The 25,889-nt window shown below is 43.4% G+C and overlaps 3 protein-coding genes across 23 annotated transcripts in view; 1 reads left to right on the forward strand and 2 right to left on the reverse strand.

Moving 5' to 3' along the window:
• Positions 1 to 367: 367 nt before the first annotated feature.
• Positions 368 to 25,740, reverse strand: LOC124868318 (nocturnin-like). Of its 18 annotated transcripts, XM_047365453.1 has the most exons (9): positions 25,660 to 25,688; positions 24,155 to 24,237; positions 23,619 to 23,790; positions 8,715 to 8,960; positions 8,022 to 8,170; positions 2,442 to 2,587; positions 2,116 to 2,287; positions 1,311 to 1,642; positions 368 to 1,239 (listed from the first exon to the last, which is right to left on the reverse strand). In XM_047365453.1, coding segments are annotated over exons 5-9 (1,164 nt in total). In that variant the 5' UTR covers positions 8,023 to 8,170; positions 8,715 to 8,960; positions 23,619 to 23,790; positions 24,155 to 24,237; positions 25,660 to 25,688; the 3' UTR covers positions 368 to 726. The 18 variants fall into 18 exon arrangements, with proteins under 18 accessions (XP_047221409.1, XP_047221416.1, XP_047221402.1 ...); XM_047365460.1 differs by lacking the exon at positions 8,022 to 8,170 and having other exon boundaries at positions 8,877 to 8,960; positions 25,660 to 25,686; XM_047365446.1 differs by lacking the exons at positions 8,022 to 8,170; positions 8,715 to 8,960; positions 24,155 to 24,237; positions 25,660 to 25,688 and adding exons at positions 24,506 to 24,533; positions 24,707 to 24,776; positions 24,882 to 24,996.
• LOC124868315 (trichohyalin-like) lies at positions 10,909 to 13,367 on the reverse strand. Its single transcript, XM_047365434.1, has one exon. It carries the CDS (start codon positions 13,274 to 13,276, stop codon positions 11,060 to 11,062), a length of 2,217 nt encoding a protein of 738 aa, XP_047221390.1. The 5' UTR covers positions 13,277 to 13,367; the 3' UTR covers positions 10,909 to 11,059.
• The window catches only part of LOC124868314, a 41,278-nt gene continuing 28,921 nt past the window's right edge, over positions 13,533 to 25,889 (forward strand). For 2 of the 4 annotated variants that reach the window (XM_047365429.1, XM_047365430.1), the window contains exon 1: positions 24,517 to 25,040. In XM_047365429.1, coding sequence (XP_047221385.1) covers positions 24,653 to 25,040 — 388 coding nt within the window. In that variant the 5' untranslated portion in view covers positions 24,517 to 24,652. Of the gene's footprint in view, positions 13,673 to 13,958; positions 13,999 to 15,285; positions 15,560 to 24,516; positions 25,041 to 25,889 lie in introns of those variants that run through there. The other 2 variants (XM_047365432.1, XM_047365431.1) reach the window with 2 other exon arrangements.

Here is a 25,889-nt window from a genome sequence, read left to right on the forward strand (position 1 = left end):
TTCAGATCAGCTTTCACTACCTGACTGTGAATTCAGGTCGGCCTTCAGAAATGGCTTCCACACCACAACAGTGCTGCAAGTGCAGCCTGTTAGTGGTTCTGGTTTGGTGCGACAGCAGATCTTTCTGATCAGCCGGATCACCGATCAGGGCTGACAAAGAAAAAAATCGTGCAATTCTGGTCGTTTCTTGGTGCATCTCTATTAATGCTAAATATTGTTGGCATAGCAATACTAAGAAAAATCGTAGACAGATACCAAATGCTTATAGGGGTTTTTCATACTGAAATTCTCATAAAATATCAGGACATGTACGATAAATCCTTTGCAAGACTTAATGCTTCAAAAAAGCTGTAAACTGCACAAGGAATCTTGCAAAAACACTATTTTCTTTCATTATTATGCGATGGTTGTATGAAACAGTATTATCAGCATTTAGTGAAAAAATTACAGTTCATGTATGAGCTGCTTGACTGCAGATGAAGGTAGAAGCCGGTAAGCTGGTGTAGAAAACTGACTGGTGTAGACTTAGGAGGAAGACGTGTCTGAAGACGTACATCTCTTCAACCTCAGCACTTTTAAACATTTCAGTCACTTCACTCTCTGGTTTCAAGCCATCCTGTCTTCACATCTTTACCCTTTCGCTCACATGTAGCATCCTGGCCTTCTGTGAAGCAGGGGAGTACACCTCAACTCCAGGGCATCAACCTTTCCCATCTGCCGGCCCTCTCATTCCTTCTCCCTAAAGCTGAAGTCACAAACCAGAGAGAGGTGGTCAGACGGGTAACTGTAGGATGGAAGCCTGTTGGGTCCGATTTGCTCCTCGTCCGGCATGTCCAAAACGGCGTCCACTCTCAGCGTGCCTTTAGTGTACCAGATGTAGTCCAGAGTGGAGCAGCACTCCCCTGTGCCTCGGATCTTCCATGTCGTGTATTCTGGCTCGCTCGCACCATCCTGACTGAGCTTCTTATAGGCAGAGTCCAAACCTAGAGGTGAAGTGGCGAAACGTCGGTACACCTCTTCCGATGGGACTGCGTTGAAATCGCCACAAATCAGCAGAGGTACTTGGACATTAGAGTTGCAGCCAACGAGCTCCTGGACCAGATTCTGAAGGTGCCAGAGGAGATCTGACCCCTGACCGCTGCGAAGCCACTCCCAGCCAGAACGGGCTTTTAGGTGGGTCGCAGCAACGCACACATACTTGCCAGTGCTTCGACAACGCAGAGTCGTCACCACGGCAACCTGAGGCAGAAGGTGCACCATGTTAATAAGGTTCTATTCTTCACGGGACAAAAGAAAGACATGATACCTACTTGATTAGTGGGGATCATCATGGCTGACAGTCTGATGCTCGCACTGTCCAGGAGCTCAAATCGAGCCTCATCAAAGAAGAGGGCACAGCCATCGGGACCGCTGTTGCCCTCTACATCTAAGCATGGAGACCAGGGTTTTGGACAGAAATGGCTGCTGTAGCCCAGGTTGGCCAAAACCGGCTGGAAGGTGTCATAGTAGTGGTCTACTTCCTGCAGACATAGGATGTGGGGTCGGTAGGCCAGAATCTCCTCCAGGATGAGGTTCTTCCTTCGGGACCAGCTCAGGGCCTCCAAGGGACACCGGACGAAATTGTCTGCCCCTACACCCAGAGCTGAGGGTCAGAGGAAGGAGGGAGGTATGAGCTGGCAAACACCACAGATACAGACCGAAGGGTTTCTAAAGATGTCCTGACTTAAAGATCACTGCTACCTGTTTCTGTAAACAGCTAAACGTTAGCAAACACAAATCACAAAGATACTGCAATAAAATTAAATAAAATGAAACAGTTTATAAGTGTAATGTGACAAAATGTGAAAACGTTTAAGGGATGTAAATAATTTTGCAAGGTTCTGGCTTTTATAGCCACTTGGGGGCAGCAGATAAGAAACGGTCTGTGACTGAACCAAATCCTCAGAGTACGCTGCTCTAGCTTCACCTGGGCAGATAACGTGCCTCGGGTTATGAATACAGCAAACAAACTTATAAATAATGTCAGACGCACAGTTTGAAGGCCCAACATTTCCTAAATAAACCTATCTTTGTTAGAGGAGCTGATAAATGCCAGTTTGAAAAAAAACCATCTACCTTGGGCTAGGATGTTCCACTGCATCACCCTGATGGGGCTGCTGGCAACACCATCTCCATCATTGATGTAAACAAAGTTCCTGTGCAGGCGAGGAGGTTGGTCCCTGAGGGCCTCTTCACACTGCTGGAGCAGCTCCACTGAATCAAGGGGGCATATGGGAGAGTCCTTCTGCTGCTCCCAGAAACACACGAGACATTTCATTCAGTTTTATGTGCAGAAAGAGGTCTCCAAATAATAACCATTGTCAGTGCACCTTTTCCAGGAGGACAGAGCATTTTAGGACCAGGGAAACACAGGCAGGTCAAAAGTCAAAAGATGTGTTTACCAGACAGAAATCTGAATCCAGGTTTGTGAGAGCGGGCTGGTGGGGGCTCAGGTAGGACGGAGGAATGGACAGGGGTGAGCTGCTGCCGCTGAACGTCTGAGTCAGGGTGCTGTACAGCCTGGTGGCTCCTCCACCCATCGGACACACTAGTGAAGAGAGAAAGCCCCCGCATGATTAGCATTGGGGAACAAATGACCCTCCAGTAAGACATCTGGAGTCTCTCTAGATTATTCTCAGTTCTTAAGACGAGCTCAACTTCAGAGCTTTATAGCTGGTAAGGCTAAATTCATGTCCTTTTTTCTCCTATGTTTGGTGTCTAAAAGTAAAAACACTATGAATGCAGCTCGAGGTGAAATACTGAATGTGAGCTGAATTAAGAAAAAAATTCTTTCATATATTTTATTGATAGAAACTTGAATTTGGTTTCTTTTTAAAACTAAAATCTGATGTTTTTTTGGAAGCAAAGGTCATTAGATGACTGTAGCTGTAGTCAGAAACCAGTCAGACAACGAGCTGTTTTTTATTTATTTTTTACAAGTCAGTCTCCAAATGTGATCTGAAAATAAAATAAAAAATAAATTGTGTTTTGGCCTTATTATTGTGCAGCTGTTGTTGATGGAAGTTAGAAACGTTTTTGTTTTTTGGCTTAAGCCTGGGAATTGGGAGTTTGGAAAATTTGAGGACAATGATTACTGAAGAGAGCCAACTCAAAGATTGCAATAAGAATTGAATGCATCTACAATAAACTATAGATTGATTTACTAGACCTGGTTAGTCCTGTTCATTGCTACAGAACTGGGGGCACTTTGGACAGACTGCAAGAGCATCACAGGGCCGGCATTAAAAAAAGAAATAGTGCCTTGCTAAAATACTGACACTTTTTCTTATTTACACATTTTGCCACATTGCAACCACAAACTTAAACGAGTTTAATTGGGTTAGTGTAGTGCATAATTGTGGGCCAATTTGTAATGTTGCCTCAGTTTAAATCCGGTTATTTTGTGAAGGTCTCAGAGGCTTGTTAGAGAATATTAGTGAACAAAGAGCATCATGAAGACCAAGGAACATAGCAGACAGGTCAGGGAGAAAACAGCAGAGAAGTTCAAAGCAAGGAGAAGCAGGCAAACAATCAAGAGGGCCTTGGTAACTCGGGGGGAGCTGCAGAGATCCTCAGATAGGAGGATCTTTTGATAGTGCAACTATTAGTCATGCATTTTAAAAACATGGCCTTTATGAAACAGTGGCAAGACAGTGATTGTGGAAAGAAAGGCCATAAGATGCTCCACAATCCATGTAGAAGAAAGTGCTTTGGTCAAATGAGATCAAAACTGCACTCTTTGGTTTAGATCAGTGTCTATGCATGTGTAAGAATAACCTAATCAAAGTCCAGATTTAAATACAATCGAGAACCTGTGGCAAGACCTGAAAACCGATGTACTCAGATGCTCTCCATCCAATCTGACTGAGCTTGAGTTTTTTGTTTTGTTTTAACAAAAACACAAAAAAAGATATCAACACTTAACACAGATACTTAAAGAAAAGAGAAGGTAAGGCCTTTGATTTGGCCTTGTCCTGTTTTATTCTAAGAATTCAGACAGAGAGATTATTTTCTATCTCCAGCACATTTAATATGTTTGTGTGTCAGCAAAGAATCCGACAAAACAACAGAGAACTAACTGTTCTGCTGAATAATGAGTGGTCACATGTTTCAGCAACATCTAAACATCTAATCAAAACTATAGTGGCTTCTTTCCCAGCAGGGAGGCAGTTTTGGAACTGGTACTGAACTATTCTGACTCGGACGCTTTTGTGATTCATGATCTGGACACAAACTAAGATGCCTCCAGGCAGAAAACGTCAGTAAGGTGGTGCCATCAGGTCCACAACATTACGGGAACTACAGTGTTAAAGTTGCAGCACGTGAAGCCAGACGTTTCATTACATGTCAGAGTTTGGAGTTTTTCAGAGTTGCTGCAACAACATTGCTACATCAGATTGTGTGTGTTGTGCAACTGGCTCTTAAACACACGAGTGAAAGTCAGCTTAGGTCTGTAAATATAACACCTATTATTTATTAATAAGAAATATTGCGTAACTGTCTTATTTTCAGCCGTCACAAAAGGTTACATTGAAGCAAACAGTTGTGGGTACTACACTTGTGTCCGAATGTGTTTGATTTCCACTTTGCTCACATCTAAATGAAAAGAATTGCCTTCCAGACTGTTTCATGCTGTTCCCATTCACCTGTCTATACCTGCTTATCCACGCAGGGCAAACAACCATGCACGCAGTCACACCTAAGGGCAACTGAGAGACCATTTACTCAACAGTCATGTTTTTGGACTGGAGGAAACTGGACTATCTACACATGTACGGGGAGAACATGCAAACTTCATGCAGAAAGACCTCAGGCCAGGACTTGAACCCAGGACCAACTGTTCCACCGTGCCCCCTTCCATGTAAACACCCTTGTTTAAAGACAAAGCTGTAAAAAGAAAACAGTTTTTAAAAAAAAGTTAAAAAGCTGCAATAACTTAGTTGCACAAGTGTGTGCACACTTGAACTAATACTTTGTTGAAGCTCCTTATGGTTTAATTACAGCATTCAAGTCTCTTTGGCTTGACTCCTGACCTGATAATCTTTGGCCACTCAAACTCGCAAAGGTTCTCCAAACATCTGTTGTCCTCCACCTGTTCAGATGAGTCACCTGGAGTCCGGAGAACATCACATACATGTGCTAAAAAATGAAATCAATCATCATCTTCAGCTCTCTGGCAGATAAACGAGTGCTGAACACCTAATCCTCGTAAAACTGGTATCTGGGACTGTTCATTGCTTCATCCACCATGACAAAAAAAAACGCTGTTTTAACTGGAAATAACCAACCCCAGAGCATGATGCTGACACCACTGTGTTTTACTGTGGTTCAGTAATGTGCAGTGGTGCCTTTGTGCCCCACATACCTTGTATAAAACTGTGGGCCAAAGGTGTAAATTTGGTTTCATCGAGTCATAACACATTTTCCAACAAGGTTTTTGAGAGATTTTAGTCAGCCCTCCTTTTTGGGGGAAAAACTAATTTTATGCTGTAACCCCTTTGGATAAAATCATCTGCCAAATGCATAAACAAAGACAAACCCCACTCCTTGGTCCATGTTGATGTTGAGGTCTTGGTGACCTCACTGACCAGTTCTGGGCTCTTCTTTTCATCGGTTCTGGACAAATTTCCAGTTGTTTAAGTCTTCTCCAGTTATCAGTGACTGTCTTCACTGTGCCACGGTGTATTTACAATACAGTGGACTTTTTTGAACCTTTCTCCTGATTGATACATCTGAACACTACTGTCCTTTTAAACATTTTAACCTATTTGCAAACTATGGCTTTAGCAAAAAGATGCTAATGAGCAAAGGTCCCAAAAATTCTACTATGACAGCTGAACTTTATATTAAGGTAATCAGATTCACGCTAACTGATGGCAGGTATGAACTAAAGACTGAATGCTGAAAATGAATCAAAACTTGCTTCAGTAAAATATTAGCATAAGGGTACAAGCTTTCTACGCCCTTTTAGGTATTATATCTAATTTCTTTCTAATAATTTGTTTTTCGTTCAGTTGTGCAGGACATGTTGCAAAATTAATGGGAAAACTTTTTGAAATTATATATCAAAGTTTCATTTGTTTCCTTCACAGAAACCTGGCATTTTAACAAGGGTGTGTGCCTTTTTTCTTTTTTTTATCAATTATTTCTTTTTATTGTTTTCTATTCTGCAGGGAGTCCAAAATCTGCAAAAACTAACTTACACATTTTCTGTTTATTTTTTTCCTCTGGGGTTTTATGGCTTTTATCTCTTTCACATCTTGTTTATTAATACACATGTATAATACATAATGTATCATTTAGATCATGTAGTATACAAGTGAAACTAAACTGAAACAAAATAAACAGATTGTTGTTACCGAGCAATTTAAAAACAGAAAGAGAACAAAACCTGCTAAGCAAGTACTTATTTGGAAACAACCGTTCTTATGTAAATTTGATACTATCTGCTGTTCCAACTATCCTCACACACAAATTACATAACTTAAAAAAAGCAAAACAAAAGCTTGTATTTGATGCTGTGATGGAGGTTACCGCCTCACCCAGAAACTGGCTGAACAGAACACATTTATTTATTGCTTTATCCTCATTTGAACTACTTTAGTAATGCTGAGATGTGGGAAGTGAGGCTGACTTTAATTTTTTTAAACATTTGACATTGTTAAACAAAACAGGACGCTTGACATTGCGCCATCAAGGTGAGGAATTCCCTTTAAAAATGTAAAGTGATCCTTTCTGGCCAGAGGATCGCTAAAGGTGGACCACAGTCTAGGTCCACACCCAGATCTGGCTGTAACTGCTCCCCATTTGAATTTATTCTTTAATTAGAGATGTATTGTAATTTGACTCATGTTTCAGTGCCAAGCTCATTTACCGATACCTCTGATAAAGATGTGTCAAATGCCTTAAGTGGAAATAATCTTTTATTCTAGTAGCATAATCTCAGCCTGAAGATGTTTAGAAAAATCAAACCTCTGACTGAGGTTCAGTGGTTCAGTGGGACAAAAAAAAAAACTCTGCATTGGCAGAATTACTGGTACCCCTGTGGTCAACACTATAAAACTCTAGTTTGCCATGGGACGGCACTAAATATAACATTTCACGCATTAGAGCATACGCAGAGAGGGATTTTTAATCATTTTGGATTCTCCAGAACTTTTGGTCGTTTTGTGCCATTTACTCTCCAGCTCTCCATACAAGTGTGCTCCATAGGATTTAGCTCTGGGGACTGAGATGACCTTTGAAAAAGGTTCATTTTTGACCCTTTTGGCCTTCGGTTTTGGTGAGACTCCCCAGGAAAAAAAAAGAAAATCTGAGATCCTGACCTGCCTATAGCTTTAAGAAGTTTCTAGAGGCACAGCTGGGATTCTGTAGTATATCCACAACAGTACTGTAACGATAACCATGATAAAATACTGTATATTTGTTTGGAGATTCTTGGACAGGATACAAAAAGGATCACATGAGAAATCTAAAGAGGAGAATTGTTCTATATACCATAATGTGTTCCCTAAATATGTTTTCCACTTTGATTTCTCATTATAACTCAAAGAATAAGTTTTTACCATTAAATATATGGAATATTACAAGAATTATCAGCCTTTAATGTACTTTTCATTATACTTGAATGGCAGTAACCATAAAAGGAGTTTTTCCTTTCTTCTTTAATTAATATTGGTTTGAATTAATTTCAATCAATTTATTTTTTTATCTAAGGAGAATAACTACACCTAGCTGTAAGATCACAGCTATGAACTGGAGCAGTGTTATTAAGCCTGCCACGCCCAGCGAGGCATTGCTAACACGCTGCTGTGTTGCTCATGAATCTCACCATAGCCAGGTGACAAGTAAACATGTGACATTTACCAACAAACACAAGCTGCAAGGAAAACACTTCTGTAAAAGATACAATTAGCCCTGAATTTAAAGCTTGATCCATCTGCTGTTTGCTGACATTAGAAATCTGCTCACATTCTGCTCACTGCAAAAAGCCTTAATGTTTTCATACGTCCGCGGTGAACGTGTGCAGGGCGTGAGACGTGTGAGCACAGGTCGGATCTATCCAGGTTGTGGTGTTACGTCGCTCCTTTAGTCTTTGACCTTAACACGGGCGGCCTCCTCCACGGAGCAGCTGAGTGAAGCAACACAACATAAACAGTGATGACCATGTAGCTGCTGTAGCAAAGGTGGCTTCAGCACTCTGTTCAGATGCCTCACAAGGAAAGCCTCAGGATGTTGTACAAACAGAGCAGTGTTTATCTCATTAATCAGTGGAAAAACTGATTACTGTATTTTGGTCAGCGCTTGTTGAACTGAAGTGACAATGCAGGGTTTGAGCTCTGCCGTGTGTGTTCAAAATATAACATTAGATAAATAAATGTCTGTTTTTCAGTTTGCGTTTGTAAATGTTGATTTTATAAGAAAACTTGAATGAGTAAAGTTGCAGAATGATAACAGCAACAAGCTGTTTATGGTGCAATTTCCCCTCAGGGAAGAAAGACTTGTGGCACCTATGCCACGAATACAAAACAAAACTGTTTAAGAGCCTTGATCCCACGTATGGAATGCATCCAAGATGCTATTTTAAATATACAATTCAGCAAGAGTTCACTACAAAGCATAAAATAAAAGCAAATTCAAAGCAAAGTCAAGTCCTCATTTTTCTAAACACCCACCTTCTTTTCACAAATTAAGAGATCCCTTTTCTTCTGAAGTTCAGCTCTAGGAAGTTTACCCAGTATTTAGTCCTGCCAGTAAGTGACACACAAAACCGCTGCACCCCACTTGGTGCGTGCTTTAGCTCAGAGGGGGGAAGTTGGTGAGAAATGTTAACTGACCCTCTAGCAGCAGGGCAAGGTCACAGTGGAGATAAAGCGGACCTGTTCTGCCATCTGCTGGATGGAATCACACGGTGAACAAGTCTGACAAGACAAGAAAAAAGTCATTATTCACAGAGCTGAACAGTAACACAGCTCAATTATGAACATTAAAAAGAAGCATTATATTCCACTAGATATGGTCCTCATTAAAATACATAGGCTGCTGAACTGAACCCTAGAGAGCAGAAAAACTGGAAAAGCAAAACCATCTTTTTCTTTACTATTTCACCATGAAATGTGTAATGTTAAAAAAGATTCGAAAAATTATAAACATGTTGCAACATCGAGTGCTAAAGGAGCCCCAAATAAATCCTGTTCTTTTTCACAGCAGAAAAAATAAAAATACTTCTTTCAAATAAAAAAGGTCCGTGTAATAAATACAGAGGACTTAACGTTTTGGCCTACATGTAAAACTCTGTGTAGCTTGAAAAAAATAACACTGCACATTGTGGTGAAACATGGTGGTGGCAGCATCATGCTGTGGTGCATCATGCTTCTCTTCAGCAGGAACAAGAAAGGCAAGAAGATGCATGGAGCAAAAGACAGAGCGATCCTTTATTCAATTTAAATTCCAAAATATTTTATTAATCCCAAAGGGAAATTAAATGTTGTTGTAGCTCATATTATGAGGGTTTCCTCAAAGAGTCGTTGTAGATGCTGATGGTTGTGGGCAGGAAGGATCTCCTGTAGCGCTCCGTCTTACAGCAGATCTGAAGAAGCCTCTGACTGAAGACACTGTTGTTGTAGGACAGTCTCATGAAGAAGATGCTCAGGGTTCTCCATAATGTTCTTCATTTTATGAAGAATCCGTCTTTCCACAATGATCTCCAGAGGTTCTAGAGGAGTCCCCAGAACAGAACCAGCCTTCTTTATCAGCTTGTTGAGCTTTTTTAAGTCCCTGGTTCTGATGCTGCTTCCCCAGCAGATGATGGCAGAAGAGATCACACTTTCAACAACAGACTTATAGAAGATATGCAGCATCTTGCTGCAAACACCAAAGGACCTAAGCTTCCTCAAGAAGTACAGTCTGCTCTGTCCCTTCTTGTAGATGGCTTCACAGTTGCATCTCCACTCTAGTCTGTTGTCCAGGTGAACACCGAGGTATTTATACTCCTCCATCACCTCCACTTCTTCTCTCATGATGGAAATCGTTTTTGACTTATTCCTGTTTCTCTTAAAATCTACAATCATCTCCTTTGGTCAGACTGGTAACAGTGATGTGTCTCTCTTACTAAACCTGCTTTGCACCATTCATTTGAACGTTTATATTAAGTAGGCATAAAGGGCCGCATGATCTTTATATTGTGATGTCAATATTTACTCACACATGTGGTAAAGATGTGTAACAAAACTTAAATTAAATCAATCTTTAGCTACAAGACCATACGCTCACACTGATATTTGACTAAATTTAATCTCCTCTGTAAAGTCCTATGAGTAGATATGTTTTTGTAACTCATGTGTGCCAATCCATGTGACAATATCTTAAAACTAAATTTACAAGTAAAAGAAATGTGTTATGTGTACTTTTACCGTTTTAAGATAATCATAACATCTAGAAGCTTAAACTGAAAACATGTTCCTAGTTCTGACTTTGCAAAATGGGAAAGACAGGAGAACATGTCATTCCAGTAAGTCAAATGGGTGTTGAGCTTCATAAGTAAACAGCTAGAAGAAAATGGCCACCTGTCTAAATTCAGACATATCTACAGTCACTTCAAATGTTTGAAAGAACTGGAAAAACAAGGCGGAGAACCCAAGTTTACGTTGTCACCATGCACGGGGAGCGGGATCGGAGGGGAGGTAGAAGAAATAAAAATGATTTTATTTAGAGTTTTTACTCATCTGTATCAGGGCTGCAAAAAAAAAAAACGTAGGGGGCGCTCTAAGTCTTAAACAAACCAGAGAAAAAAAGTCAACAATATAACATTTATATGAAACAATAAGGTGCAGATTTGATGTAAAAAAAACAAACTTATTTAGAAACAGATTTAGATTTTCTTCAAACTTTACTAATACTCTTGAACAACTAGACAAACACATCTGGATTTTTTTTTATCCTCAGTTAATGACCAACTCTAACACTGCAAGTAAAGGCAGGTTTGTGTTCTGATGCATGAAGTTGTATATCGTATACACTGTTAGTTATGCTGTCTCTCTGTTGCTTTATCTCCCAGTCGTTTGCTAAACTCTAGCATGTTCTGGTGAAGCAGTTTGCAGATACTCATCAGCTGCTGGTTCCTGGTCTTCAGCTGGTTCGACACTGAATTTATTGACACCAACAGGACATTATCACTTCTCTCACCATCTTCAATTACAGAGACATCTCCTTTCCATGCTTCCTGTAAATCCTTGAGTAAGTCCTTTGCCTTGCGGTTGAACTCCCGGACCTCCTGCTGGTACCTCTCGGTCTCCTGCCTGCTGGTCCCAATATCTTCCATCATCTGTCTGGTACAGAGATGTATTCTGCAGTTCTCTGCACTGACCTGCTCCAGCATTACGCTGTGTTTATAAATGCTAACCTCCACAGCTCTCAGCTCTGCGTTCTGTTTGTTCAGCATGTCGGTGTAGGACTCCTGGAGCTTCCTCAGTTCAGTCTTCATATCATCTCTGGGCTGCAGAAGCACTCTTGTTTGCTCCTCTGTGTCCTGGATGGACAGCTCTAGTTCGGACCTCCTCTGATTCAGTTCACTGTGAAGTGCACTCAGTTCCTCATGCCTGTTTTTCACTTTGCTCCACTTTTCCTCCACCTGTTTCAGCATCGTTTCTTGCTCCTCCAGCTTCCTCTGCTTCTCCTCATTGCTCCTACAGATCTTCTCAGTCTCTATGGTGATCTGCAGCAGCTCCTGCTGGCGGATGTTCTGTATCTGTCTCTGCTCCTTCTCTGTTTGAGCTATTCGTTTCATCAGAAAGTCCGTATCTGCACTTTCAGGTTGCAGCTGAAGAAGTGCAGATTCCTCCTGCAGCAGCTTCTCATACCTTCTCCTGGTGCTGCAGATATCAGACATCATTTTCACCTTGTACTCTTCCTGCCTGATTTTCTCTTCCTCCAAGATCACATTGAGGTCCTTAATCTTCTCTTTAAACTGGGCAATGTTGGACTTCACTGCATCCAGATCACTGCAGATCTCTTCTATTTTGGACTTGAAAACCCGGCTGTTGGTCTCCTTCTCTTCCTGGAGCTCTTGGATCTGCCTCTCCATCTCTCTGATCTCCTTGCTGTGTTTGACAATACATGCAATACGCTCCTCCAGCTGCAGCGTAGAGCGTTCCAGCTGCAAGGAGACCCGCAGATGATCGGCCTTGACCTCCTTTTCCTCTTCATGGCGATGCCTGAATACTTTACAGATGTGGGCCAGGCTGTCTTTGAGAAGCAGTCCAGAAGATTGATGCTCGTGTAGTTTAACTCCCACTGTCCTGATTTCCTCTTGGAGATTGCGGACTGCGAGGCTAAAGGCCTCCTCTTGTTCCTGATGCTCCTTCTTCAGCGTCTCTATCTGTCGGTTCAGTTCTTGAGACTGTTCAACTTCTTCCTGTAATTTCTGCTCACAGTAGCAGCGGGATGCCTTCGATCTTTGCAGGCTGCTCTCCAGTTGAGCCATCTGAATGTTGAGCTCACTAAGACGGCTGTCTGTTTCATTTTTCTTCCTGTTAACCTTCTCTAACTCTTGTCTGCTTTTTTTAATCCCGTTCTCCTGTTGCTTCATCTTTCCTACGGCCTCGCCCACCTTTCCGTTCAGGTTCTCCTCTTCCTCAGAGAAGGACTTCCTTGTCAGAGCCATGCTTTGCAGGAGTGACGCTTTCTCATGCTCAGCAGCAGCGATGGACGACCTAATCTCCTCTATCTGCTCCAGCTTCTGGTCCAGCTGCAGCTCCCTGCTGTATCTCAGGCTGATCTGATCATTCAGAGAAGCGATGACCACCTCATGCACACCCCTCACCTGTTCTCTCTCTGCCTGAAGCACTTTGTTTTGACTTAATAGCTCATGCAGCTTCTCCTTAGACTCCTCTTGGATCTGAGAGGATAAAGTGAGGTCTCTGCGGAGCTGCTCTATCTCCTCTGCGTTGGAAGCCCGGGCTGCCGCTCCGTCTGCCAGGATGTCCTCAGTCATACGATCAGACATGGTGTTAATCTGGTGCCTAAGCCTGCTGTTTTCTATGGTTTCCACCTCCAGATGCTCACGGGTGACTCGCCTTGTGGCCTCTAACTCGGATATAGCAGCTGCCATGGCCGTCAGATGGACGCTGCCTTCCGCTGAGAACGGGACTCCATCCTCTCTAAGCTGCCGGTCCAGCTCCTTCAGATGCTCCAGAGCCACTAGGACGGCGGGAAACTCGGGAACCAGGCAGGAGGCCATTTCCACACCACCCTGTTTACTTCTAACACCGAGTTTATCGCACTAAAACGTATCTGTTATGAAGCTAACTGCTTTTGAACGCTGTAACCACGGCAACGGAGCTCCCTACGGGAAGCCGCCGAGACCAGAATAAGCAAGTAACCGCTAACCGTGAAAGAACGCGATTGTATTTAAAGGATGTTTGAGCTTCCATAAAAAATGACGAACTGAATTTCGGATATAGATTCAGGATGGAAACATAATGTGTTTGAAATGTAAAGAAGCTCTGGTGACATTAGTTTGGTATGCAAAACGGTCGGTTTTGCGGCTTACCTGACGCTGGAGTTGACCCACAAAATGTCTGTGTCAGCTGAAAATCAAAGAGCGACTGTCAGCACGGAACCCTCGGGTTGCCAGGTTTGAGTTCTCTACCTAAACTAGTCCTGTTGAACCTCTGCTTTTTTATGGGAATGGCCAATAAAATATGCTTTTCATGAGGAAAACAGAAAGACGTTATATCATTTTAAGCCAGTTAACTCACAGGTTACTTAATTTCAGCAAATTATTTTATTTTACTCAATTGTAATTAAAAGAATGGAATTAAATGCAGTGAAGTCAAATGAATTAAAGCTGTTTATCTTTTCAAATTATTCTTATTATTGTAAACACTTTTTTAAGTACGTAATATTTCTTCTTTTTACAGGTTTGGGTCAAACTAGCAGGACTGGCTAAAACATTTTAAAGTATGTGCATCATCACAAAAGTTAAAAGATAACAAAACATCTGAGTCTAACTGTGATAATCACTTTTTTTTGTTATTTTTCAATTTCACAAGCCACATTTAGGTTTGATTAATGCTTGGCCTATAGAATTGGGAAACCAGCTAAATAGAACCTGTGTGATGACACGAAGCAGGCTAAAAGATCTCAGAAAAGCAACACATCATGCCCTGATCAAAAGAAATTTAAGACAGATGAGAAGTCTAAAAAGGCTTTTGGACTTCAGCAAACTGCAGACAGAGACATTAGCCACAAATGGAGAAAATATGTAACAGTGGTGAACTCTCCCAGAAGTGGCTGGAGTGCCAGAATTACTCCAGGAGTTCATGAGTTACTCATCTAGGAGGTCATAACCAGAATAAATACATTTAAAGCAGTTGCTTCGGTTCACGTTAGTATTTGTGATTCAACAATAGAAAAGAAACTGGGCAGAACAAAAGGAAAACAAACACCTGTCTCATATTTGCAAATTATATCTTGATTAAAATATTGGGTGGCTTAAATTACATCATACAAACTCCTTCAAGTCATAAATGTAAAAGATATATATATATTGACCTTTGTAATTGCACTGTGACCTTGATGTTGAAAACACCACTACCATATACAGTCAGTGACATCATAGGATGAAGCTTATAGCCTACATTGTAGAGTAAAAGAATATGAGAAAATAGGCCAATTTTTAAGGTTGTCTTTGCCAGTTATTTCATGTTTTTACTATTCTGAAGGAATGAAAAGACCCCAAGAAAAACTGTAGAAATCAGCATGTTTCAATATAATATATTTTTTAAAAGTATTAAACACATTATAGTTTTTATTGCTGATGTCAAATTTTACCATACATTTTCTCTTTTCTCAGCCTTGCTAAACGTTAACCGTTCCATTTGACGTTTCGATTCCCTAAACATACTGTAAAGGAATGAATTAATCAGCGAGTTTGTTTACATTTGTACGTCTATTTCGGGCAGCTGTGTTGACAAAAGGACCTGGCAACCTGTGCGGTCGCATGGTGTTGACGTTTTGTCGACAAAAAAAAAAAAAAAAATGCAGAAAAGCGCAGAAAAAGAGCAGATAGATAAGCATTCGAACCATTATGTTGACACTTAAATATTCTTAAACTACATCCTCGGATGTTAGTTGTGTTAGCCACCATGTGTTAGTCTGATGTGAGTTCCTATACTCACCCCTTTGACAAACAGGTACTCCTGCAGCGGTGCTTGCTCTACACACTGCAGCTCTGACAGCTGCTCCATGGCCACTTTCCACAGGGGGAACCACACAAACATGGACCTCATCTCCAAACCCAGGAGCAAATCCGTGGTGTGGACATACTTTGGACTGAAAGCGGATGAGAAGGGACAGCCTCTGAACACCGGGGAGGCCATCTGCCGTCTGTGTCGGAAAATAGTGCTCGCTAAAGGAGGGAACACCACCAATCTGAGGAGCCATCTAACGCGTCGCCATCGCGCAGATTTCTATGAGCTCACTTCCTTCGCGCCTGCTGTTGCTTCATTTGAAGCTCAAGGTACTTTTATGCCAAATTTCAATGCTTTCCTCGTTGCAATATGTACAATATTACGTGTGCATGGAGGTTTTATTGCAAAGCTGTAAAGACAGGTTGTAGTGCAGCTTATTAGTTGTAATAAAGTTTCTAGAAGGAGGCTGAAGTTGGCATCTGATTTGGAACTATATTAAAGGGCCATTCCACTACATTTACCAACTCTAGACAACCTGAACTGGATTGTTTAACACTTAACTACAGATGACTTTAAACTTTTATTTGTGAAAACACTTTTTTGATATCAGACAACCTTGCATGAGGTGCTGGCAGCTTAAACACGACATCACCTAGACATCTCAGACCTGGACTGGTATATCTGGTATACACTGATTATAAAACACATAGCTTGTGATTTGTGAAACTTTTATTCTGTTTGTGAAAGCACAAAAAAATACAAATTTTAGGGCTTTTGGGGTATCAGACCAATTTTTATGGGGTCATTTTCAAAAACTAATTCAACAATACAACTCCAATCTCCTTGCAAATGTTCTGAGGTCTTCAAAGATCTGTATTTAATAAATTACACACAAGTTGACTTTTGTTAGTAATTAAGAGTGGCTAACTAACTGACGTCTGAAGCCTTCTGGCTGTGGTGAATTTTATTTAGGCATGTCAGAGTAAAGGGGAATGTATACGTATGCAGACCACACTTTGCAGATTTTTACCTGCAAAAAAATGTGAAAACCATGCAGCACTTCACAATGATGCACTACTTTGTTTTGGTCTGTCATATAAAACCTCAAGAAAACCATTTGTGGTTTATGGTTGTGATGTGACAAACTGTTAAAACACTCAAGAGGAACAGATACATTTGCGAGGAACTGTTTTGCTGAATGTGTTCCTATTCATCTTAATCCACAATTATCACATTACAGAAGTTTGTATAGCAACATACAACAAACTTTACATCCAGCTGTGTGAATGTAGGGGTTTCTCTTTTTTATCTGACTTGAGTAAAGGTGAAAGAGGTGTATAGCAGTGCAATGTAGCATAAAATCAAAAACAATACTTTGTGCTTTTACTTTTTGATTCCAGTAATAATATCCCTAACCCTGGACTAAATTCCTTGCGGTAAAAATTTCTCAACGTTTTTTCTTCAACAAATTTAAATGTAATGTCCCCACAAGGTTAATCTGTATAACTAAATGTACAGTGTTTTGTTAAGACTTTAGGTGGTGCCTTGAATGTTTACCAGATAGGATTAATAGATTGGGGGTTAGTGCTAGTTCTAGTGCTATTTAATGCAGAACATTTTAAACCTGCTTTCATAGTTCCAGACATAGACTAGTCCTGCCTAAACCGAGATGATTTCCAAGAGGAAGATTAGAACTAATATTATATTCAGGTTTAACTTAAACCTCTACAAATTTAAGGTCATCCTTGGATAGTTTGTGCTCATTAGATTGGACAGGGATTAAAATGTGTCAGTGAAAATCAGCAGACCAAACTGTTTTGATGCAAGCATTTTTCAGTCTTTAATTGTAGGTGCATAAAACCAGTACTATGTGAGGGTTATTTAATTTCAGTTATCACACAAACAGAGATGCAATTTGTTATCCATGTGCTCATGCTAAACCCAACCTAGACCAACTACAAGGCTGCATAGACAAAACGTACAATCAGACATCAAGTATATAAAAGCTTAGATGCCTGAGTCAAATAGCTAAATTCCCTCATCAGAAGCCATTCAGCTCTGCAGAGGCCTGATAACAAGCCTTTCATTTGTGGTTCGGGTGTGCTGGAACAGGGATGCATCCAAAAGTTTCAAGACAGAAGCTCTGGAGGACTGGAGTTGAACACCTCTGCTATAAGATGTCCTCCTTTATTGAATAAAGAAGTGTTTATTTTAGATTCCATCAGATTAATCTTTTTTTCTGTTTTAGGTCAGTTAGGATACCTAGCATTATTTTTATTTGATAAATGTCAGAATGAGTTTTTTCAGGCAATTTATTTTTTTTTTTTTTACTTTCTTCAACTTCTTAAGTTGAAGAAAAACTGTATGACTTTGGATGTTTTGGGTATCGGTCCACCAGTGTCGTCACACTTCACCTCCAAAAATTAAGGTCTTTGTCCCTTAATTTTTGGAGTACATTTGCAAACTGCAGTTTGACTTTTGAAGTAATGGCTTCCTTCTCCCTGAATGGTCTTTCAGCCTTTGTTGGTGCAGGACTTCCTGTGAATAAAGAAACTCTTACCAGCTTCAGCCAGCATCGTCACAAAGTCTTTTGCTTTTATTATGTGGTTCAAACACACATTTCGTACCAAACTATGTTCACCTCTGGGACACAGAGCTCGTCTCCTTCCTGGACACTATGATGCCTGGGCATTCCCATGGTTTTATACTTGCATATGATTATTTAGACAAATGAATGTGGCACCTTCAGGCATCTGGAAATTTTACCCAATAATGAACCAGACTTGTGCTGGATCACAGTTCTCTTCCTGATATCTTAACCAGTTTCTTTTGATTTTCCATTGCCACATAAGTAAACATTGGGTTTGAGGCGTTCCCTTAAAATAAATCCATAGTTGTGGCTCAATTTAACTCAAATGTTGTGAATGAACCTATCAGAAACATGCAAAGCTGCAATTTAATCTGGGCTTTCCTGTATTGTTAAAGGCATAGTAATCGTAATGTATGCAAACTTCTGAATTTGACAAAAGATATAGATTCTCAGAAATGTTCGTTCGTTCGTCGTCTTCCGCTTATCCAGGACCGGGTCGCGGGGGCAGCAGACTCAGCAGAGACGCCCAGACGTCCCTCTCTCCAGACACCTCCTCCAGTTCCTCCAGGGGGAGCCCAAGGCGTTCCCAGGCCAGCCGAGAGACATAGTCCCTCCAGCGTGTCCTGGGCCGTCCCCTGGGCCTCCTCCCAGTGGGACGTGCCTGGAACACCTCCCGAGGAAGGCGTCCAGGAGGCATCCGGTATAGATGCCCGAGCCACCTCAACTGGCTCCTCTCGATGTGGAGGAGCAGCGGCTCTACTCCGAGCCCCTCCCGGATGGCCGAGCTCCTCACCCTATCTCTAAGGGAGTGCCCGGCCACCCTACGGAGGAAGCTCATTTCAGCCGCTTGTATCCGTGATCTCGTTCTTTCGGTCATGACCCAAAGTTCATGGCCATAGGTGAGGGTAGGAACGTAGACCGACCAGTAAATTGAGAGCTTTGCTTTTCGGCTCAGCTCTCTCTTCACCACAATGGACCGGCACAGCGCCCCCATTACTGTGGCAGCTGCACCGATCCGTCTGTCGATCTCCCGCTCCATTCTTCCCTCACTCGTGAACAAGACCCCGAGATACTTAAACTCCTCCACTTGAGGCAGGAACTCCCCTCCAACCTGAAGAGGACAAGCCACCCTTTTCCGGTCGAGTACCATGGCCTCGGACTTGGAGGAGCTGATCCTCATCCCAGCCGCTTCACACTCGGCTGCGAACCGCCACAGCGCATGCTGTAGGTCTTGGCTAGAGGGGGCCAGCAGGACCACGTCATCCGCAAAAAGAAGAGACGAAATCCACTGGTCCCCAAACCAGACCCCCTCCGGCCCTTGGCTGCGTCTAGAAATCCTGTCCATAAAAGTTATGAACAGGACCGGCGACAAAGGGCAGCCCTGCCGGAGTCCAACATGCACTGGGAACAGGTCCGACTTAGTGCCGGCAATGCGGACCAAACTCCTGCTCCGCTCGTACAGGGACCGGATGGCCCCTAATAAAGGGCCCCCGATTCCATACTCCTGGAGCACCCCCCACAGGGCATTACGAGGGACACAGTCGAATGCCTTCTCCAGGTCCACAAAACACATGTGAACCGGTTGGGCAAACTCCCATGAACCCTCGAGCACCCTGTAGAGGGTATAGAGCTGGTCCAGTGTTCCACGGCTGGGACGAAAACCACACTGTTCCTCCTGAAGCCGAGGTTCGACTATCGGTCGGACTCTCCTCTCCAATACCCTGGCGTAGGCCTTACCAGGGAGGCTGAGGAGTGTGATCCCCCTGTAATTGGAACACACCCTCCGGTCCCCCTTCTTATAAAGGGGGACCACCACCCCAGTCTGCCAGTCCAGAGGCACTGTCCCCGACCGCCACGCAATGTTGAAGAGGCGTGTCAACCATGACAGCCCTCCTTGAACCGTCACCTTAACGTGGTGGAGGGGTTTGAGTGCTCAAATGATCCTAGAGGCTATGTTGTCTGGGGCCTAAATGCCCCTGGTAGGGTCTCCCATGGCAAACAGGTTCTAGGTGATGGGTCAGACAAAGAGTGGTTCAAGAATCCCTCATGAAGAACACAATATCGAGGCACGTGACGTCGCCCGGTACGGCGGAGCCGGGGTCCCACCCTGGAGCCAGGCCTGGGGTCGGGACTCGTCGGAGAGCGCCTGGTGGCCGGGTTGCTCCTCGCGGGACCCGGCCGGGCCAAGCCCGAACGAGAGACGCGAGGCCATCCTCCAGTGGGCCCACCACCTGCAGGGGGAACCGTGAGGGACCGGTGCAAAGAGGATTGGGTGGCGGACGAAGGTGGAGACCTCAACGGCCCGATCCCCGGATGCTTAGGCTGGCTCTAGGGACGTGGAATGTCACCTCGCTGGGGGGGAAGGAGTCTGAGCTTGTGCGGGAGGTCGAGAGATATCGACTAGAAATAGTCGGGCTCGCCTCCACGCACAGCGTGGGCTCTGGAACCCATCTCCTTGAGAGGGGTTGGACTCTCTTCTACTCTGGAGTGGACCACGGGGAGAGGCGGCGGGCTGGTGTGGGTTTGCTTGTTGCCCCCCAGCTCAGCCGTCTCGTGTTGGGGTTTACCCCAGTGGATGAGAGGGTTGTATCCCTGCGCCTTCGGGTTGGGGAGAGGTCTCTGACTATCATTTCAGCCTACGGGCCGAGTGGTAGTGCAGAGTACCCTGCCTTCTTGGCGTCCCTGTCGGGGGTGCTGGATAGTGCCCCTCCCGGGGACTCCATTATTCTGCTGGGGGACTTCAACGCCCACGTGGGGAACGACAGTGACACCTGGAGAGGCGTGATCGGGAGGAATGGCCTCCCCGATCTGAATCCGAGTGGTGTTTTGTTATTGGACTTCTGCGCTAGTCACGGATTGTCCATAACGAACACCATGTTCAAACATAAGGGTGTCCATCAGTGCACTTGGCACCAGGACACCCTAGGCAGGAGGTCGATGATCGACTTTGTTGTCGTATCATCAGACCTTCGGCCGCATGTTTTGGACACTCGGGTGAAGAGAGGGGCTGAGCTGTCCACTGATCATCACCTGGTGGTGAGTTGGATCCGCTGGAGGAGGAGAAAGCCGGACAGACTCGGCAGGCCCAAGCGCATAGTGAGGGTCTGCTGGGAACGCCTGGCGGAGCCCTCGGCCAGGGATGTATTCAACTCCCACCTCCGGGAGAGCTTCGACCAGATCCCGGGGGATGTTGGAGACATAGACTCAGAGTGGACCATGTTCTCTGCATCTATTGTCGATGCTGCTGCCCATAGCTGCGGCCGTAAGGTCTGCGGTGCCTGTCGTGGCGGCAATCCCAGAACCCGGTGGTGGACACCGGCAGTAAGGGATGCTGTTAAGCTGAAGAAGGAGTCCTATCGGCTGTGGTTGGCTTGTGGGACTCCTGAGGCGGCTGACGGGTACCGTGAGGCCAAGCGTGCTGCGGCCCGGGCTGTGGCAGAGGCAAAAACTCGGGCCTGGGAAGAGTTCGGTGAGGCCATGGAGAAGGACTACCGGTTGGCCTCGAAGCGATTCTGGCAAACCGTCCGACGCCTCAGGAGGGGGAAGCAGTGCTCTGCCAACACTGTTTATAGTGGGGGCGGGAGACTGCTGACCTCGACTGAGGACATTATCGGGCGGTGGAAGGAGTACTTCGAGGATCTCCTCAATCCTGCCATCACGCATTCCGTGGTGGAAACAGAGGCTGGGGACTCGGGGTTGGACTCTTTCATCACCCAGGCTGAAGTCACCGAGGTGGTTAAAAAGCTCCGCGGTGGCAAGGCTTCGGGGGTGGATGAGATCCGCCCTGAGTACCTCAAGTAATGTTTCTTTCATTATTCTGGCAATTAGAAATAATTTTGGTAATCCAAATCAACATTAAATATGAAAGGTTTAGCCTGACCCCTATGTAACACATATCTAGAATGTAGTCCTTACCAGGCAAAGAGGACACTTTAGATCAGGGGTGTCTAAAGGGCTGGCCATTAAGGGCCCTTGTCCTACATTTTTTAGATGTCTCCCTGCTTCACCACACCTGATTTCCATTGATGGCTGATTAACAGGCTTTTGCTGAACTGCAATCACCTGAATCAGGTGTGTTAAAGCAGAGAAACATCTAAAACATGCAGGACACCAGCCTTCAAGGACCGACTTTGGACACTCCTGCTTCAGATCACATACAGGTCCTTCTCAAAATATTAGCATATTGTGATAAAGTTCATTATTTTCCACAATGTCATGATGAAAATTTAACATTCATATATTTTAGATTCATTGCACACTAACTGAAATATTTCAGGTCTTTTATTGTCTTAATACGGATGATTTTGGCATACAGCTCATGAAAACCCAAAATTCCTATCTCACAAAATTAGCATATAATTAAAAGGGTCTCTAAACGAGCTATGAACCTAATCATCTGAATCAACAAGTTAACTCTAAACACCTGCAAAAGATTCCTGAGGCCTTTAAAACTCCCAGCCTGGTTCATCACTCAAAACCCCAATCATGGGTAAGACTGCCGACCTGACTGCTGTCCAGAAGGCCACTATTGACACCCTCAAGCAAGAGGGTAAGACACAGAAAGAAATTTCTGAATGAATAGGCTGTTCCCAGAGTGCTGTATCAAGGCACCTCAGTGGGAAGTCTGTGGGAAGGAAAAGGTGTGGCAGAAAACGCTGCACAACGAGAAGAGGTGACCGGAGCCTGAGGAAGATTGTGGAGAAGGGCTGATTCCAGACCTTGGGGGACCTGCGGAAGCAGTGGACTGAGTCTGGAGTAGAAACATCCAGAGCCACCGTGCACAGGCGTGTGCAGGAAACGGGCTACAGGTGCCGCATTCCCCGGGTCAAGCCACTTTTGAACCAGAAACAGCAGCAGAAGCGCCTGACCTGGGCTACAGAGAAGCAGCACTGGACTGTTGCTCAGTGGTCCAAAGTACTTTTTTCGGATGAAAGCAAATTCTGCATGTCATTCGGAAATCAAGGTGCCAGAGTCTGGAGGAAGACTGGGGAGAAGGAAATGCCAAAATGCCAGAAGTCCAGTGTCAAGTACCCACAGTCAGTGATGGTCTGGGGTGCCGTGTCAGCTGCTGGTGTTGGTCCACTGTGTTTTATCAAGGGCAGGGTCAATGCAGCTAGCTATCAGGAGATTTTGGAGCACTTCATGCTTCCATCTGCTGAAAAGCTTTATGGAGATGAAGATTTCATTTTTCAGCACGACCTGGCACCTGCTCACAGTGCCAAAACCACTGGTAAATGGTTTACTGACCATGGTATCACTGTGCTCAATTGGCCTGCCAACTCTCCTGACCTGAACCCCATAGAGAATCTGTGGGGTATTGTGAAGAGAATGTTGAGAGACTCAAGACCCAACACTCTGGATGAGCTAAAGGCCGCTATCGAAGCATCCTGGGCCCCCATAAGACCTCAGCAGTGCCACAGGCTGATTGCCTCCATGCCACGCCGCATTGAAGCAGTCATTTCTGCAAAAGGATTCCCGACCAAGTATTGAGTGCATAACTGTACATGATTATTTGAAGGTTGATGTTTTTTGTATTAAAAACACTTTTCTTTTATTGGTCGGATGAAATATGCTAATTTTGTGAGATAGGAATTTTGGGTTTTCATGAGCTGTATGCCAAAATCATCCGTATTAAGACAATAAAAGACCTGAAATATTTCAGTTAGTGTGCAATGAATCTAAAAGATATGAATGTTAAATTTTCATCATGACATTATGGAAAATAATGAACTTTATCACAATATGCTAATATTTTGAGAAGGACCTGTATTACAGTAAGTTGTAATTTTTCATTTCACCTGTTTTGTGTCGAAGTATCACATCGGGTTCTTGATAGGTTTTCGAACGTTTCAGGTTAAGCGCGCGACCCATGTACGGACGCCTTGGTCCTCAATTCGGCTGTCATGGGTTCAAGTCCTGGCCTGTTGATGTTTGTATCCCCCTCTCTTCACCCCATTTCCTGTCAGCTCACTTTAGAAAGAAATTAAAAAAAAATAATAATAAATAAAGTTTCAATATATCCTACTAGATATTTGTAATTACATCATAAATGCTCATTCTTTAAATTACTGATGTCTGAAATGGCTTATTTTATGACCTCTAAATATGAAGCGCCAATCAGGCATCTAAAAATCGATTTTTACTTTAGTATTATTATTTTTTTTAGAACTGTTACTGCCAATTACAATTTGTAAAGATTCTGATTTTTTTTCCAAGTATTCTAGCAAAAAAAGAATAAATGCAGTGCAGGATCCTTGACAGTGAGAGTAGTTCTAAATGTATCTAAAAATAACAAAACTATCCCTTTTATTGCTTCAGTGTTTATGTCTCTTACATAGTAAGTTGGCTTAGCATGAGGTCCTTCAGTATCACACCTAGCTGACCTGAACATGTAGACGGACTGGGGCCTGACTTTTCCTAATGTGAGAGGACATGTTAGAAATGAGTGAGGGACAATTTAAATGGGATCAGTGGGGGAAGGGAGGAGAGATCATTGACCAGCAGCGATGAAAATGAGAATCTTAAACTTGTTGGACTCGTTTTCTTATTAAAATTCAGTGTTTTAAATGAACCCAGTTCTACCTTTGGGACGGGCTTTTTTTTTTTTTTTTTTTTGTACATATCTTTTTGTTCTATTTTGATTTTATTTTGTAGTGCATTTCGGCAAATATGTAGGGAGAATTACCTGGCAACCCGTTGTCGTTGGTCGACTGCTAAAGACGTAAAAACATAGAAAAACAGCAGATAGACCGTGGATTATTAACTGGGATTTTGCTTTTCTTCACTCAGACCTGGGGTGGAATGTGTGGACCAAATTATAAACAATACACCGATGCGTATGCATCCTGCAGAAACCCGATTCTCGGAATCAGCGTCACTTTTGCACCTTAAAAACATCGGCGTAGTTTTCCACAGGGCGCTTCTATCCCGTCGAGCTCTGCAGCCACCCAGCAGCTCTGCAGAGAAGGGAGCCCGCAAAAACATGGATCTCATCATCAAGCCGAGAGCAAAGTCATTCGTCTGGCTTTACTTTGGCTATAAAGCTGGCGAAAATGGCCGACCTTTGAATCCCGACGAAGTCGTCTGCCGTTTATGCCGAAAGATTGTGTGCGCGAAGGGAAACACCACGAATTTAAGGAGTCATCTGAGGCGTCGACATCCCGCTGAGTTTAACGAGAGCATTGGCTCCACGACCCCTGGATCTTCCTCGGAGCCTCAAGGTAATATTACGCTAAACCTACTTGATAAGTCCGGCATGCAACATTAGCTGCAATTCTGCCCTGGATTTCGGTGTGTTGGAAGTCGCAAATAAGTTAAACGGATGAATGCCGTCTTTAAAGCGGATACATGAATTCAGAATGCTCATTGTAACACTGAAACAAATCCCACGCAAACGTAGATGAAGCCAGCTGGACGACGCTATGCGTCTTTAATTCCTACAAGATTAAACGGCATGTCTGTTACCTGCTGAGAAGGTGGCCACCGTGTGTAGATATTGGGGTTTGCGTTTTCTCCTTAATGCATCATCTAGTATGCCGCATTATTTTTTTGTTAGCCAATAAATATACATTGTCACCTTTTTTTAAATATTCTGTTACGCCTGCGCACCTGTGTTACGTCTGTGTAGAATGTGTCTCGTGCCCAGTTGCTATGGTGTCACCTAAACAGCTGTTCACGTGCAGCACAATCAAAAAAACTTTGGGCAAACTTTTATTGTTATGGTTTTAGACGGAGAACGCCGTATTCCTCACTATTAACATCTTATTAACCACCGCTCATATTTCATAAATTTGTCTCAAGTTTTTTAAGTGTTTATATTTAAATGCTACGTTCAAATACCTCGGACTGGAGCTCCGATCTGGAAATGACATCATAGCCGAGTGGCAGCAGGGCCGAACCCGTTCGTTCGATTTATCCCGGAAGTATGAGTTCTGAATCGCGTCACACATGAGTTCAGAGGTTCTAGTTGCAGGTTGGCAAATTCAATTCAGTTTATTTATATAGCGCCAATTCATAACACATGTTGCCTCAAGGCACTTCACAAAAGTCAGGTACATACATTCCAATTA

This window comes from Girardinichthys multiradiatus, chromosome 5 (genome assembly GCF_021462225.1).
Source record: "Girardinichthys multiradiatus isolate DD_20200921_A chromosome 5, DD_fGirMul_XY1, whole genome shotgun sequence".
Classification (NCBI taxonomy): Eukaryota; Metazoa; Chordata; class Actinopteri; order Cyprinodontiformes; family Goodeidae; genus Girardinichthys; species Girardinichthys multiradiatus.